Genomic DNA, 15,126 nt, shown 5'->3' on the forward strand with positions numbered 1-15,126 from the left:
GAAGACGTCAGAAGAAACCTCAGTTCTCTCTGACGGACCAGGGAAAAGTCAAGTCACGTTTCAGATCCAGAGGGTTCTTTTGATCTGTTGTTCCGTGCTGGAAAGTTCCTCTCGCCAACTTCTCCCACAGAGCCCCGACGGGCAGGAGGTGCCTTCTCCGTGTGTGCAGAAACTTCCAGGCACTCGCTAGAGGCCAGGCCCGGGAGGGATGGGAATACAGATCATCTCAGATCAAGCCCTGCAGGCCGTGGTCCTGGACCCCCAGGCTGAGGCCCCTCCCAAATCCCTGTAATGGAACCTGACAGCCCAGGTGACAGCAGCACCGGGCGGGGCCTTGGGGAAGGGGCGAATGGAATCCAAGGCCTCGAGCTTCCTGGTGGCACCGAGTCCCTGACACGTGGCACGGTGAGCAATGCCTATCTGGCATTCACCAACCACCCAAGGCATTTTTGTGATAGCATCCGAAAGTGCGCCCAGTGTCAGGGCAGACACGGAGGCCAATGTCCCAGGGAGGGGGTAGGCCCGGGATGGAGCTCCTGGAGCAAAGTCTAGCGGGATGAGTACACGTGGCTAGGCAGAGAGCTCCGGACGCTCGGGGACCCTCATTTCCCTCAGCTTTTTGCCTGGTCTTGTGGGGTCAGGTGCTCCGCACCCCCTCCCCCAGGTGAGAGGTGACCAGGTGCCCTGGGGGAGGATGGACGGGGGGGGGCGGGGGGGGGGGGCGCGGGGTGCTGGGACTTGCATGGCTACTTGGCAGCCACAGCCTGTGGAGGTGTAGGGGGGAGTCCTCTTCCTCTGCTCCTGGTGATGCAGACACCCCCTACCTCAGACCCTGCTCCCCCGGGGAGGGGAGTGCCCCGTGCACTGCGGGCGCAGAGGCTGACCAGCGTGAGATCTGCTGGCCCGGGGCCACTGCCCTGCTGTCTGTCTGTCCGCCCTGGTTGAACCGTCTGTACAGAGGCCCCCCCCCACCTGTGCACAGCCCCCTCAAGGAGCCCCGGCCCAGCTCCCCGCTTTCAAGTCTCATCTTTCATCTCAATTTTACAGACGCGGAATGAGGGCCCAGGAAGGGCAGGGGGACCTCACTGCTCCGGCCCCCGCCCCGCGCCTCCCCCCCTGCCATCTTCCCACCTGCTCTCCCAGGGCCTCCGCACCGCCCTTTCCTCTCCTCAGCTCCACTTGCCCAACTGTGGCCGCCTCCGGGCCCGCGCTGCTGGCCCCTGCTCCGGCGGCTAGACCGCGGGGCCCCTGGCCTCCGAAGGACGCCACGTGCGTGCCCGGGCTCCAGGGGCCCTGACTCCATCCCGCTCTCCTCGGGCTCTCTCGGCGCCTGCACGGGCGTCCTTGCGGTCCCATGCGCCCGGCGCGCGCCGGCTCCGCGCCGCCCGGCCTCCGCGTCCGGGCTCGCGGCGTGTCTTCAGGACGGATGCGCTCCGGAGGGCGCGGCGCTCCCGCCAGCAGTCCGGACGGTACCGGGGTGGGGTGCAGTTCTCCATGCGCACGCATCCGGGGAATTAAGACCGGCAGTGAAGGGGGCCAAGGAGAAGCCGGCGAGGCGGAAGGTGAGCAGAAACGTGTACACCTGGGGATTTCCCCTGCAGGTCTGGAACCCGCGTTCGTGACCAGGCAGGGCAAAGGCTGCAAGTGGTCAGATTCTTTTCCGCGCACCATCGTTTGACTTACGGCCTAAAGTTTCTACCTGTTTAACCCAAGGGCACAGGGAACCTTCCGGAGTGCAGGCCCCGCAGGCTCCGACCTCAGGGCGATAGTGACATGTTCTTTTTTGTTTGTTTGTTTTGTTCTTTTGATGCTCATCTGTAGGATATTTTGATTTTATTTTTTTCTGAGTAATTATTGCCAAAGTGATGCGCAGAGGGGTTAGGGTTTCATACGTAAGGCAGCGGGTATATTTCTTGTACAATTTGACATGTGCTTTTGAGACATCTGAAGACCCAAAGTTCACCAGTAAAGAATTATGTCTTTGTTTTTGAAGGGATAAACCAAAAAAAATATTTTTTAAGAAATCATATGAAAATAAATGCACAAAATAGAAAAGCACAACTTTCAAGACGTCATGCATTTCTTTATCCATTAACTCTGAAAAAGTCAGAGACCATTGGGGGGAAAAGAGTAGGTTTGCTTCACATTTTTAATTTTTATGAATTAAAATTCACTTCACTCTCTGTTAATTCATATGGGTCTAAACTGTGTTAACAACACTGTCTTTGCTTTGATGTGACTGGATTCAGTTGACTTGTCTAACTAAGCCTGCCAAGCACAGGCATATTTTGCCTCAGTTCAGAACAATTTCTCCAATCCATCCATGTAGTGTCTCTTATGTTAGAGACACCAAGTGTAGTGTTCTCAATGCCGTTCATTCTGCTTACACATGCTCTTGTTAAAACCTACTGAAGTATACAAAGTCAGTGAGGTTAAAAAATGGGGGGAACTATTATTTCCTTAAGTTAAAGAATTATGTCTTACAGGAAGAGATGAACAAGCCAAACTTTTCACTTATTCTGTGCACAACACAATGTCTCAAACATGGTAAACACCTTGAAGAAACATGGCATTTTAAAGAAACTGACAATGTAACAGTGTGCCAGACTGTTCTTGAAATTCCAAGATCAGGAAACACGTGTAAATATCGAGCGAATAGAAGAAACATCTTCTGGGGTGTGCTGAATGAAAACCACAACACCTCATCCAAATAGGAAGACAAGGAAGGAACAGCAACACTGACCACAGGGCTGAGGGCCACGGAGTTCCACGGCCGTTTCAGAGGCAAGAGAACAGCGCTCTCCCGCCGTGGCTGTCTGCGTCTCAAAGAAACCTGTGATGTGATTAGCCTCGCCCGAGACAAATATTTTTGTCTTAACACTTTCACATTTATTGTTCCTTAAATGAGATGGATACATCATGTATCCATCAGCTACAGTACATGACCCTCAATTATGCAAAATGTGGAGCTGTTCTGCGGTAGTAATCTTTATTCTCCTAGGTTTATATTAACGCCGAAGAGATTTCAACAGGCAGCCTTTATTAACCAATGTACACATCAAACTTTTTTTTGGTTGCTTTGTCTTCTTTAAAAAAAAAAAAGGAAAGAAAAGCAGGCCCTCCAAATAAATTTGTAAAAAACATTTCACAAAACAAAAATCTGTACAAAAATCAACCTAAGAAATTAAGATGATCTTCAAGTTCGCCAGTAGACTCATTTACTGACAAGGCACGATGGTGAGTTCACTAATGCTTAAGCAGTCTGTACATGGACAGTTCCTGAAAGAGAGAAAATAAAATATGTTTGTATAGAACAAGACACCAATCATAGTTGTTTGCAAGGCAAGAGTTAGACAGAAGAATCAGGCATGTAGAAGCTTAGGAGAAATAAAGGGGCGACATAGACCAATATGCACCATACTGATAGAAACTGACATGTTGAATTGAAGCCCCTTCAGATGACTAAAGACAAGACAAATTATAATTAAGAAAAAATAGTTAAAGTCAAGGGCGTAAATATTGTGGTCAGGGGCTGTCCTTTATGATGTTTACGGCTTGGCTTCATAACGACAGTGCCTGTACATGCCTTAAAACCTCTCATAGTCAAATATGCGAGTTCTTCAGTGGACTGGTCATTTTAGCATATGAAAAATGAACTTTCAGGTATTTTTAAAATCAATCTTTATTAATGGAAATAGGAGAACTTGATGTGTAGTGGTATTGCTAGGCTGTTATTTTAAATGCGACTACCTTAAAGAACATATTAAATACAAGTAAATCTATTGACCTTTAATCAATAAATACCGAATTATTTTTGTGCTGGTAGCTGGTGGTGTATGGCTTGAACTACACTTCTACTCTCAGCGTTTTTCTGCTTAACTGGAGATAAGAGTTCTGTACACTGTTCAATCCTTAATTCTCAGATCTCGGCTTCTTGAGCAGCTACTATTACAGGCATGAGCCATAAGACTAGCCAATGACTCTAATGAGATAATTCAATGATTATCTAAGTGCTTTAATTTACAAAATGTAACAGATGTATTCATAACATCAGGGTTACTAGAGGATGAGGGGATTACCCACACAATGTCCCTAGCAGGTCAAAATTAGTCATGACCTAAATATTATTAGCCAATAACCTTGGGTAGAGACAGTTCTTCTGGATGAAGAGGAGAAAGAGGGTATGGAAGAATCAGCAAGATCTGGTTAGGAGAAAAAGGTGGCAAAGATAGTGAAGGAAATGGCCAGTTGGGTCTTATTTATTTCCTCAAAGGTCAGCAGTCCCTCAGTCCAAGGAAAGTAGTCATCTCATGTACCTGCTTGTATGGGCAGTGCTTGGCCAACGTCTGTCACTCAAGGGACCAGCTCTTAGACCACACATGCTAAGGCTAGTAGTGGGAGGGAGTGGAGTTAAGATCAACTTTTCATTATGCACTTAGGAAGACTTCAGATTTCGCACCGAACACATGTATTCCTAATTAAACAAAGGTCATACGTGCGTGTAAAGGTCTCATTTCCATCGAGAAACCAGGCCTGTACGCCTAGCTACTTGGGAGGCAGAGGTCAGGGGATCAATCAATAGCTGGGTGCAGGGGTGTGCGCCTGCCATCCCCAGAAACAAGGGGGGAAGCCCAAGTGGAGGATCCTAGCTCAGGCCGGCCAAGGAATAAATGGAGACTATGTCTTGAAAACCAACAGGAAAAGGGGCCGGAGGCTTGAATTCAGCGGTAGACAGCCTGCCTTGAAAAGCACAAAGCCCTGAACTCCATCCCTAGTCACGTACTCCCGCACACACAAGTGTCTAAGGTCTCTGAAATACCTGTTACAATATTTATCCTATAAAAGTAGCAATTTGTCTTGCCAATCCCAGAAGCACAAAAATAAACCCTAGTTACACAAGATCAGGATAATTACTCCAAAGTACGTCCTGTGGGTCTGCCATCCAGTAAGCAAGGGAGGGGCTGAGGCAGGAGGGTGGTCAATTCTAGTTCAGCCTGAGCCACAGAGAGACTGTTCTAGATGTTACCTACCACCCCGAAAGAAAGCAAAAGGAAACAAAACCCACCATTCCTGCCTCTCTGTGTCATTTTATCTGTATAAATAGGTGAACGAGTAAAATTTGGCTCACACTGTACATTAAGTTTGGCAAACACTTTTCATTAATTTGAAGAACATTTTCATAGTGTGAGTTAGACGGTTGTATTTTTCTGGAAGCAGATGATCTGAGCCCTAACTACTGAGAAAGCCTGTGGATTAGAGGGAAAGATCCAGAGTGCAGGATAGAGAAGACATGCAGAGCTTTCCCGGGGACTGCCCTCCCCGCCCACAACCACCCCCAAGCACAGGAACCAAAGAGCGCTTACCTTCGCTTGCTCCACGTCACAACCACGTCCTCTGACATCCCAACCCGGCTGACGCTTCCTAACAAAAGAAGAGATCATTTTACTTAAACGGAAGGAAACCCTCGAAAGTCAAAAATTGAACATTTTAATATAATCTACAATGCAAACTTAAGCCAAATGATTAAATAACTTTATTTCCTCTTTGTCCGTTTTAAGAATGTCCTCATTTACTAACCAAATACTGTATTACAAATAACTAGTTATGAGGTTTTACATTTGTTTAATAGGGAATAATTGGCCCCAATTAAACTGGCTAAACTAAGGCTTTTTAGATTACTAAAACAAATTAAACTTTTTAAAATGAGAATTTAGGTGATCTTAAAACCTTTTCTAAAATGGATAATGAAACTTTGCTAAGTTGTAATCTCCCTGTTTTTATTAGTTATATTAAGATAAATTAAGTGAGATTAAAATCTTATTTGATTTATTTACCTTTGGAAATGAAGACCGTTTAAGGGTTACACATCCTCAGCCTTGGCGAGTGCGACCTCAATTAGTCAAGTCAGAATGTCTTTAAAAGCTTTGTGCTATGCTTCCAGCATGGAGCGAGGTGTTCATTAAGGTACCAAAAGTCTCATAAAAAATCCAAAGTTGCACTAGTGAAAAAACGCTCAACAAGATGAAAACTGATCACATCTTTTCCAGAAAATTCAGTAGTTATTTTTAAACCAGCTTTTAAACAAGATTTGGTTTGGCGTAATTTTAACGGGCCACTCACGCAGCTTGATCCCATTTGGAGTCTTTAAACAGCATTTAGATCTACGGTGACCACATTGCGGCACATTTAATTTTATACCATTTTTAAAATAAGTTGTACAATGTTTAGTGTGACCCTTTTATGACAAGCATTGTTAAAGGAAGTCTTTCCCTGTTTACAACTATTTATGAAGGCCTTTTTAAATAAGAGAAACATGAAATGGTTAGCTCACACACACAAAATTTCTTTCAAAAGTTTATTTAGTATCAAGCAAGAGGAGACTTTGCTTAACACTACAGAACATTTCAAGACTTGAGTTACAAAAGAATACCACATTATTTTCACTTGAAACTGGCTTCCCTTTTTACGCATGTTGGCAAGAGAAAAAAAAATACTAGCATATGGCTTAAAGATAAAATAACTAAACTCTATGGAAACCTTTAAAATGAAAGGTGAGGCTTATGTTAAAAGAATGGATTAACATATTTAATAACCTATCTTTTTGTTTAACACTAGTTAATCAAAGTTATTTTTTTCCTTTTGATGACCTATTTTTTCATATACAGACTAGAAATAACAAAATTTTACATGTCTTGTTTTTTCCTGCCCAGGTTGATGTTTCAAACAAAGTACTTCTAAGTTCCATCCACTCAGGTTTTAAGCATTTTGTTTTATTTAGAAAGGGATTGTTCATAGAAAAAAATTACTTTGAACAGTATACAGGACGGGTGGAGACTGGTTATTTCACAACATCAGACAGTACAATCAGTATCTGCCATATGGCTGGTCTCTGTAGATGCCCTTTGCCGTCCTCGCTGAAGGTGCCTTGTGTCTTGAATTAGTCCACTCCTCTTGCCCTGGAATTGGTTAAGACGAATCACAATTAAATCATTGCACAGATCCCTCTGGCTTCATTGATCAGAATCTGACTTCACCCAAAGTAGCTTAGGATAGATATCATATTGAAGTTACATATCTCTGAGGAACTGATAAAAGAAACAGGGAGTGCAAACAACTGCACATATAATAGAAAGGCATTGCTTCATTAACGAAACTATCAGCGCGGGGAGGAAAATAAGTTTCGTATCTGAGAGACAACTCGCGTGGAGAGAACTTCCCTTCGCTACTCGCTCAACTCAGGGAGCACCGCAAACCAAAATGTTAAGACATTTGTGAGTGGGAAAGAAGAGAGAAGATCACTTAAATTCCAGCGAGAAGGAAAATGGACACCAGCAATCTGGGAAGGCGGGGGAAGAGGCTAAAGAGGAAAGAGCACAGAGGGAGAGGGAGGCAGAGCCTCTCCACCTGCCTCAGTCTTCACGGGCCCTTCCACAGAAACTCAAAATTACACTGGGCAGAAACTGTGCCACCTTAACACACTTAGTAAAGGAAGGTAAATCCATCATCTTCATCGCCTGAAACCACAAACTTGTCTCAGGACTTAGCACTGAGCTACCTACAGGTCATGGACACCAAACAGTTAACTCCCTGCTGCAACATATAGCAATCTAAAAGCCACATGTCCTCAGAGACCAATTTAAAAAGCTGAGAAAGAAAAAAGCTTAAAATGACCTCTTCTTTTGATACAAACATGTAATCAACGTCACTCCCTCAAGCTAACTTACATCAATTTAAGTCTACTGCATTCAGCAAGCCAATGCATTTCTCTTAAGTGTTTGTTATGAATAACAACAACAAAAAAAGAATCAGGGTAGGTTATCACAGCTTTGGGCAGGTGATACAACAAAATGCACTTCAAAGGAACACCGGAAAATGGTTTTTCAGTTATGTTCAGAGAAATGTCATAGCATCCATTAACCAAGACCCTGATTCACTTGCAGTGGGCACCAGGCAATCTCAGAACTTTGTAGCTGATTGAAGCTTCATGCGCTCTGATCTCTTTGCCCTGTGGCAAAGGCACGTCTTACTAACATTTAGTGGCTGCGGCCAATTCTTTTAATTAAACCTGCCATCCTCTACATATTGAGAATACGGACATGAATTTCCCAGCTGCTTCCTTTGAATTCAGGAGAGGTGAGGTGTCTCCATGTAAGTTACTCGGGGCTGTGCGCTCCCTGTTCGGTGCTATTGTACTGTCTATGCAGTGACTCTCAGTGTAAGTTTTTCCAAGTACTTGAAACTGTGATTGCATTAGAACATAAGGAGGGGGTGGGAGAGAAGCACTTCAGGTGGATACTCCCAACTTCTTCATTCCACTTTAGTATCAAGGAGCAAACTCACTTCAGAAAGACCCAGGCTAGCGAGTGATGTAGTTTGACCAATTAATCTATGAAGTGAGAAGATCAGTACACTGTAATCAACCCCACAAGAAAATCCAAGCTCAAATCTGAATTCGTGTATTTGTTTACAAGTTTGTAGTTCTCTTTAAATGTGACATCAAAGGACCTCCTGAAAAGAGACAGAAACGTACACAGGAACTAAAAGAAGACTGTTTCTTCAGTCTAGACAAGTTTCTAGTGAAACATGAATTTCCCCTCCACAGGATCTTGTGGCTGCCCCCCTCCTCTCGATGGTCCTGCCGCCCCTCACTCACCGTAGGAATCGTATGTCTCGTCGCTGAGTCCATGTCCATAATCATAGTAGTCAGCGCCACTGTACAAACAAAAGAAAACACAAAACAAAACATTAGCCCAAGAGATTTGGCTGTGGGTTAGAATTATACCCAACCACATACCCCCAAACAAAATACACTACAAAGCAGTTAAAAATAGAATTAGTTCTCACTGTGATGACAGAACGCGAAGACAGGAGCCTCGACTTGACGCTCTTAACTCCCAGACTTGCCAGGCAGTAAGTGTGTCTGACATGTGAGCTAGCATGGGTTAATCACCAGGAAGCCTGGAGGACACGCGGGCTTCAGAGTGCCCACAGCAGGTCTGGGGTTACTTGTAGAGAATCGGGGCTGGGCTGAGGCAGGAGATGCAGCAGTGAGCACATCTTCCCCACAGATGGAAGTGTGTGTTTCTTCTCCCAGCCTGATCTGCCTACCCACCTACCAAATAACTTGGTACTGTGTAAACTGTAGGAATTTTACGTCATAATATACATAACAGGGACATTTTATGTCACTGGCACTATTACCATCATGGCGGGTGAAATGCGCTATTGGTGCAAAGGGCCCAATGTTATGTGCAGAAGCACCGCATGAGAGCCGTCTTCTTGGGGAATTCCACATTTACGGCAAAGGGTCTTTTAAAATCACAGCTAAATCCATGTTCTAACGTGTAATATCCTTGATACAGCAACGAAGAAGTAGCCAGTTATCACTAAACACTAAGGATAAGGCAAAAACAGGCTGAAAGTGTGGCCCAACATATTTGAAATCTGCATCTGTTTAGAGGCATAGGCTAGTGCCAAAACTGGATCGCTGAACCATAAGCACTGACTCTCTGATGAAGACCTTCCATCCCCTTAGGCTTTCCTTCTTGCGTTTCGTGGTTTTTGTTTTTGTTTTTTTTTAATATTTTCTTGTAAAAGTGATACACAGGGATACAGGGGGATTATAGTTACGTAAGTCAGGTAATGAGTCCATTTCTTTCTGGACAGTGATACCCCCCTCTCCTTCATTTTCTCCCACTCTCCCATTTCCTCACGCCCCCCTTCCAAGTTGTACAGTTCATTTCCAACCTAATGTCTAGTGAGTATCACTGCTGAATTGTTTCACCCTTTGTCCCATCATTCTTGTGATTTCCCTACCATTTCCCAAATCAGACAAGCTTACTAGGTACATGACAAAGGGTACAGAAATCAGAAAACAGTGGTAATAGGGAATAAACCAAAGGAGAAAAAAGAAAGGAAAAAAATAACTGCAAATGGTACAATAAAAAACAAACAACCTCTCGTTTCCATTTCTTGAAGTTCATTTCAACAAGTATCATTTACGTGGTCATATGCACATGGCTCTTGAGCCACTGTGGTCCTCTCCTAAAAATATCCTCCATCATTTCAACTTCTAATGATCAAAGAAGTCTCGATCCCGGTGGTTCACCGTCCTGGCTGTGGTGACGTAGGGAGGGTAGGTCACAGTGCGGGCGTCTCCTCTGCTCGCCCATGACACTGCCAAGTCCAAGAAGGGACATCACAGAGAACAGCACTGGCCCTGGAGCCAGCCTACACCTCATGGAGAACAGCAGGGGCCCTGACTCTAGGTTTCACCCCTATGTGGCTCTCCAAGTCGCATTTCCTTTCCAAAGACATCAAATCAGTGGCGACAGAATGTTATTGAGACTCTTCCAAGAGCAGCATCTCCTCTTCCTGCCAGAAATGTGGTTTCTCCACCCACCTGCCGCTTCCACCGAGAATCTTCCTGATCAGGGGCAGGCTGCTTCTCACTGCGGCCCATTTCTACCTTTCCCTTGCTCTGGCCGGTGTAGAGGGGCTGGTGCGTGAAGAGGAGGTCCCTCCACCACTCTGTGTCCTGGATAAGGGGCTGAGCAGTGTCCTAAAGGCCAGCAGCATGGAGGTGGTGGGAGGTCAAGAAAAAGGAAGGAACAGAGGCAGTGGCAGGAGGCAAAGCCTGTCCAGCAGAAGAAGGAACAACGTACAGAGGCAGGAAAACTGCCTGGAAAAAACCAGAGTACCCATGGAAGTAGCCCTATCAAATACAGTTAATAAGGATTTATAGAATATCTGTGCTAGAACATTCTGTAAGATAAAATGTGCCCTTTGTGTGTGGCACACCTTGTATTCCTGGTCTTATCACAACCTCTCAAGTTAGCTCGAGAGAGTGTAACATACTGGCTATGACGTGAACTGACTCTGTAACATAAACCCTGAACTTGCTGTTTCACGCTCAACTGCTTTCTGTGCTGCCGGGATCGGAAAGTAACTACCACAGACGACTGTCATACTTGGTGGCAAAGGGCCACCACTTTTCCACAGAGGCCTTTGTGCTACAGGGTTGAAAATGGTCTGGTAACTGAGCTGCCTTAATTCTCAAGAGCATGACCTTGGTTCATCTAAAAATCTGGTTAAGACAAGGCTGGGGGAGGGGCGTACCATGGTCTAGAAGTAGCCATGCACAAAGCTCACACGCAGAACTGTGCCCTGTCACTCTTCCAGATGGCTCTAGTTGCTCACACTCAGAGCAGAAGTCAGGGCTGTAGGAACATGGTAGCCTTGTCATAGAGACTGGTCATTGCTTTGGCACTCTGTGACCTACCCTCCTTCTCTCCTTTCTGTAGCCCTCATCTTTCCTCTACCATAAAGGAAACAGGCTGGCTGATACAAGAGCAGAGAAATGGTTGCATTCAAAAAAGATAATGATGCTAAGAAAACTGGTTATTTACACACAGAAAGCCAAAAAAAGCAAGCTCCTATCTCTCATTCAGCACACACACACACACACACACACACACACAACTCTAAAAAAGATTTTAATGTAAGATCTGAGACTTTGAATCTACTAGAGAAAATATCAGAAATATTTAGAAGATAAAGATATAGGTAACTACTTTCTATATAGGACTCCAACTACAAGGGAAGTTAAAGAAAATACACAGATGGGAATGCATCAAATTAAAAGGTTTCTATACCACAAAAGAAACAAATACCAGGATCAAGGGGCACTCCACAGAATGGAAGAGAAAACCCTTACAGCAAGTGTTCAACAGACAAAGCATTACTATTTAGAACATACAAAAAGCTCAAAAATTATACAAGGAATACATAATGCAACTACTAAATGAACAAATAAACTGAACTGACAGTACTTAGAAGTTCAAGTGGTTACTAGGAAGAAATGTTCAACATTCTTAGCCAAAAAAACCCAAACCCAAACCACTAAACTTCCATCTCCCCTGAAGAAAACGGGCTCTGTCCATACTTGATTATGCTTCATGGAGTAGAACAGCCTACTCCACTTTGAGGGCAACTGTCCTTACAGAACGACTCCATCTTGTTTGTATCGGTAAACAGCTACTATCAGTCAGCACACCAGGATGCTTATACTGATCTTTTATTTGTGTCAATAAACAATTACATCAGCAACTATATTAAGTCATGTCCACCCCCTCGAAAAAAAAAAAAAAGCACACCTGAACTCACCACACCACAGGTAACCCCTTTCCTTGCCCTGGACTATAAAAAGGAGCACCCCCAAGGCAGAGCGGCAGCAGGCATCTGACCCCGTCTCCATGTTACCAGTCACAGACCTCACAAGGAAAATTGCTGAGGCCCAGGACCGCTGCCTCGGTCCTGTCTGGGATGTGCCTCACCCCCCCACCCCACTGGAAACCTCCTGCCACTTGGATAGGCATTGGACATTGCCATGCCCTGAGCAGCTCTGATCCTGGGGTGCGGGGGGGGGGGTGTCCTTTCCTGCAGCAGCACCAGCTCTGCCGGTGCCTCCAGCACAGCTGTCTGCGGCCTTGTTTGTAACCTCTGAATTACCGTGCAGCACGACGCGCCACTGGAGAGTGAATTCTATAATGAAGGCTGCAAGGAAGAACCCGCGCTGCCAAAGGCTCAGCTAGCGAGTAACTGACCTCAGTAGAGCTTGGCAAACTAATGCCAGTGAAGCTGTGGCTTGTGAATCTGTTGATATGCAATGACTTCAGACACTAAGACAGGATTCCTCTGTGTTTCTGACATGGCTTTGCTCATGTTATCACAACCTTCAGGACAGCAATCAGCAAGAAAACAAATGGCAAATGCTGGCGAGGATTCAGGGGAAAAAGAAACTCTTATGCACTATTGGAAAGAATGTGCACTAGGCCAACCACTATAAAGATCTTGCTAGAGGTTCTTCAAACATAATTAAAAGATATCTCTTGATCCTGCCACACCACTACTAGCACACATGTGAAGGAGTACAAGCCAATACACAAGAGGGATGCGTGCACAACAGCCTAACCGTAGAATCAGCAACCAACCAATGAATGGATACAGAAAATATGACATATAACAGCATGTTATTACTATTCATCCATAAAGAATAGTTAAATTGTTATTTTCAGGAAAATGGGCGGAACTGGACATCATCATGTTGCATACAATAAGCGAAGCTCACAAAAACAAATATGTCATGTTTTCACTCATTTTTGCAATCTAGAGTTGAATGTACATATGTGTATATATGTATAGAGATGGATACACATAATTACATAAAGTATTTGTATATATTGGAAAGAGGAGGGAAGAGGAAACAGAATCAGAAAGAGCAAACAGCATCAAAATACCTTGAGTGCACGAATACAGATGAGAGGACATAAGGAAACTCAATGAAAGCTGTTGAATACTGGGAGGGTGGAGATGGGGAGAGAGAAATAAGGTGTTTAATCTGATGAAAATACGGTAAATGTGTGGGCATGAGATATCACAGTGAAATCTCTTCGTAAAATGGGTCCTGTTAGGGATGGTTTCCATGGGGGAAAGGGGATGGAAAGGTTGAAAGAGGAAAAGAACGAATGAAGTACTACATATATGTATAAAAAGGGGATGACACAACTTGTTGAAATTGTGGTTATCAACTTCTGAGCTGGGTGGAGGCTACAGGACACTAATGTTCAGTTAGGAGGAAAAAGATTGCAGGTTTTATTGTACAACGTGGTTACGATGCAATTCAGCCATGCATTTTACTCTTGAAAACGGTTGAAACATGAGGTACATGATAAATACAAGCAATTTTTCCAATTATATGTAAGTAAAAAATAAAAACAATAGATCTTAGTAGGAGGGAGGGGCATGAGGAAGAACTACAGAGGAGGCGAACTTGATCAGGGTACACTGTATGTACATGTGAAAAAATATCACAATAAAGCTTTCTTATTCAACTAATATGTTTTTTGTTTGTGTCGTTTTATTTGCACCTGTCCATTTGATCCACACTTCTACTTCCAGCCTTTTGCTATAAGAGTCTCATGGACTTCCTTGACCAAGTTGGCTTTGAATTGTGATCCTCAGACCTCAGCCTTCTGAGCAGCTAGGATTATAGGCATGAGCCACTGGTTCTCAATAAATCCTATTTAAAAAAATCCAGCATAAACAAAACAAACAATATGGCTTGAATAAATAAGACATTGCAACTATAAATATAAGGATTTGTTGTTGTTAGGGCTTGAACTCGGGGCCTGGGTGCTGCCCTTAAGCTTCTGTGCTCAGGGCTAGCACTCTACCACTTTGAGCTACAGTGCCACTTCCGGTTTCCTGGTGGCTCGTTGGGAGTTAGAAGTCTCATGGACTTTGCTGCCTGGGCTAACTTTGAACCCCAATCCTCAGATCTCAGCTTCCTGAGTAGCCAGCATTACAGGCATGAGTCACAGGCACCTACCAAAAGGATGCTTTTAGAATACAACGATTTAGAAATTCAGACTCAACAAAAATCTTAGGTGACAATGTTGGTGCGCAGTGTCAGGAGTCCTCTGCATGGGCCCTGGGCCTCCGTCAGCAGCGCATCCCGGGGAGGAGTCAATGCCTGCCGAGGGGCCTGTGTCCTTTCATCCAGCCAGGGGCGCTCTGGACACGACGCTATCGTTCCGCATGGGCCAGTCGCCGGACCTCGTCCCTCACATCATCAAAATAACTTCTCATTGTGTGGAAAGTAAATTGGCTAATGTTTTTAAGAAATACTAAATTAAGCAAATCTTGTCTTTTCCAAAAGTCAGATATTATATCACAATGCCTCCTAGAAAAATAAAACGGTTGTGCTTGGGAATTGTTACAGAGATCAAATGAGATTAACCTCTTCATAAAATTGGAGGGGCGGGGGAACCACCTTCTTTTACTGAGATGATTCTCAATTGTTTAACTTGAAACTGTGGATGACAGGCATCGAGACTAATGAAACACAAGAGTCTAACAGCTGCTGACCAAACGAAGCATCCTTTATGAAACGAAGAGCAATAATAAAGATTCATACACACTGGGAAATTGTGAGATGCTCTAACACAGCTCAGAATAAAAAAGGGGTGGGATGAAGGTGTGAAGAATGTTTCCCCATGAACAGGTAGATAAAAGGTAGCCTAATTTGGACCAGCAACAATTCCATGTTAAGACAATCTCAGTTTT

The 15,126-nt window shown here is 44.4% G+C and overlaps 1 protein-coding gene across 2 annotated transcripts in view; it reads right to left on the bottom strand.

Moving 5' to 3' along the window:
• Nucleotides 1-6,341: 6,341 nt before the first annotated feature.
• Nucleotides 6,342-15,126, bottom strand: part of Khdrbs3 (KH RNA binding domain containing, signal transduction associated 3) — a 116,359-nt gene continuing 107,574 nt past the window's right edge. For both annotated transcript variants that reach the window (XM_048358449.1, XM_048358448.1), the window contains 2 exons: nt 8,654-8,712; nt 6,342-6,956 (listed from right to left, as the gene is read on the bottom strand). In XM_048358449.1, coding sequence (XP_048214406.1) covers nt 6,865-6,956; nt 8,654-8,712 — 151 coding nt within the window. In that variant the 3' untranslated portion in view covers nt 6,342-6,864. The remainder of the gene's footprint in view (nt 6,957-8,653; nt 8,713-15,126) is intronic.

The sequence above is a fragment of the Perognathus longimembris genome, chromosome 12 (genome assembly GCF_023159225.1).
Source record: "Perognathus longimembris pacificus isolate PPM17 chromosome 12, ASM2315922v1, whole genome shotgun sequence".
NCBI classification, from domain to species: domain Eukaryota; kingdom Metazoa; phylum Chordata; class Mammalia; order Rodentia; family Heteromyidae; genus Perognathus; species Perognathus longimembris.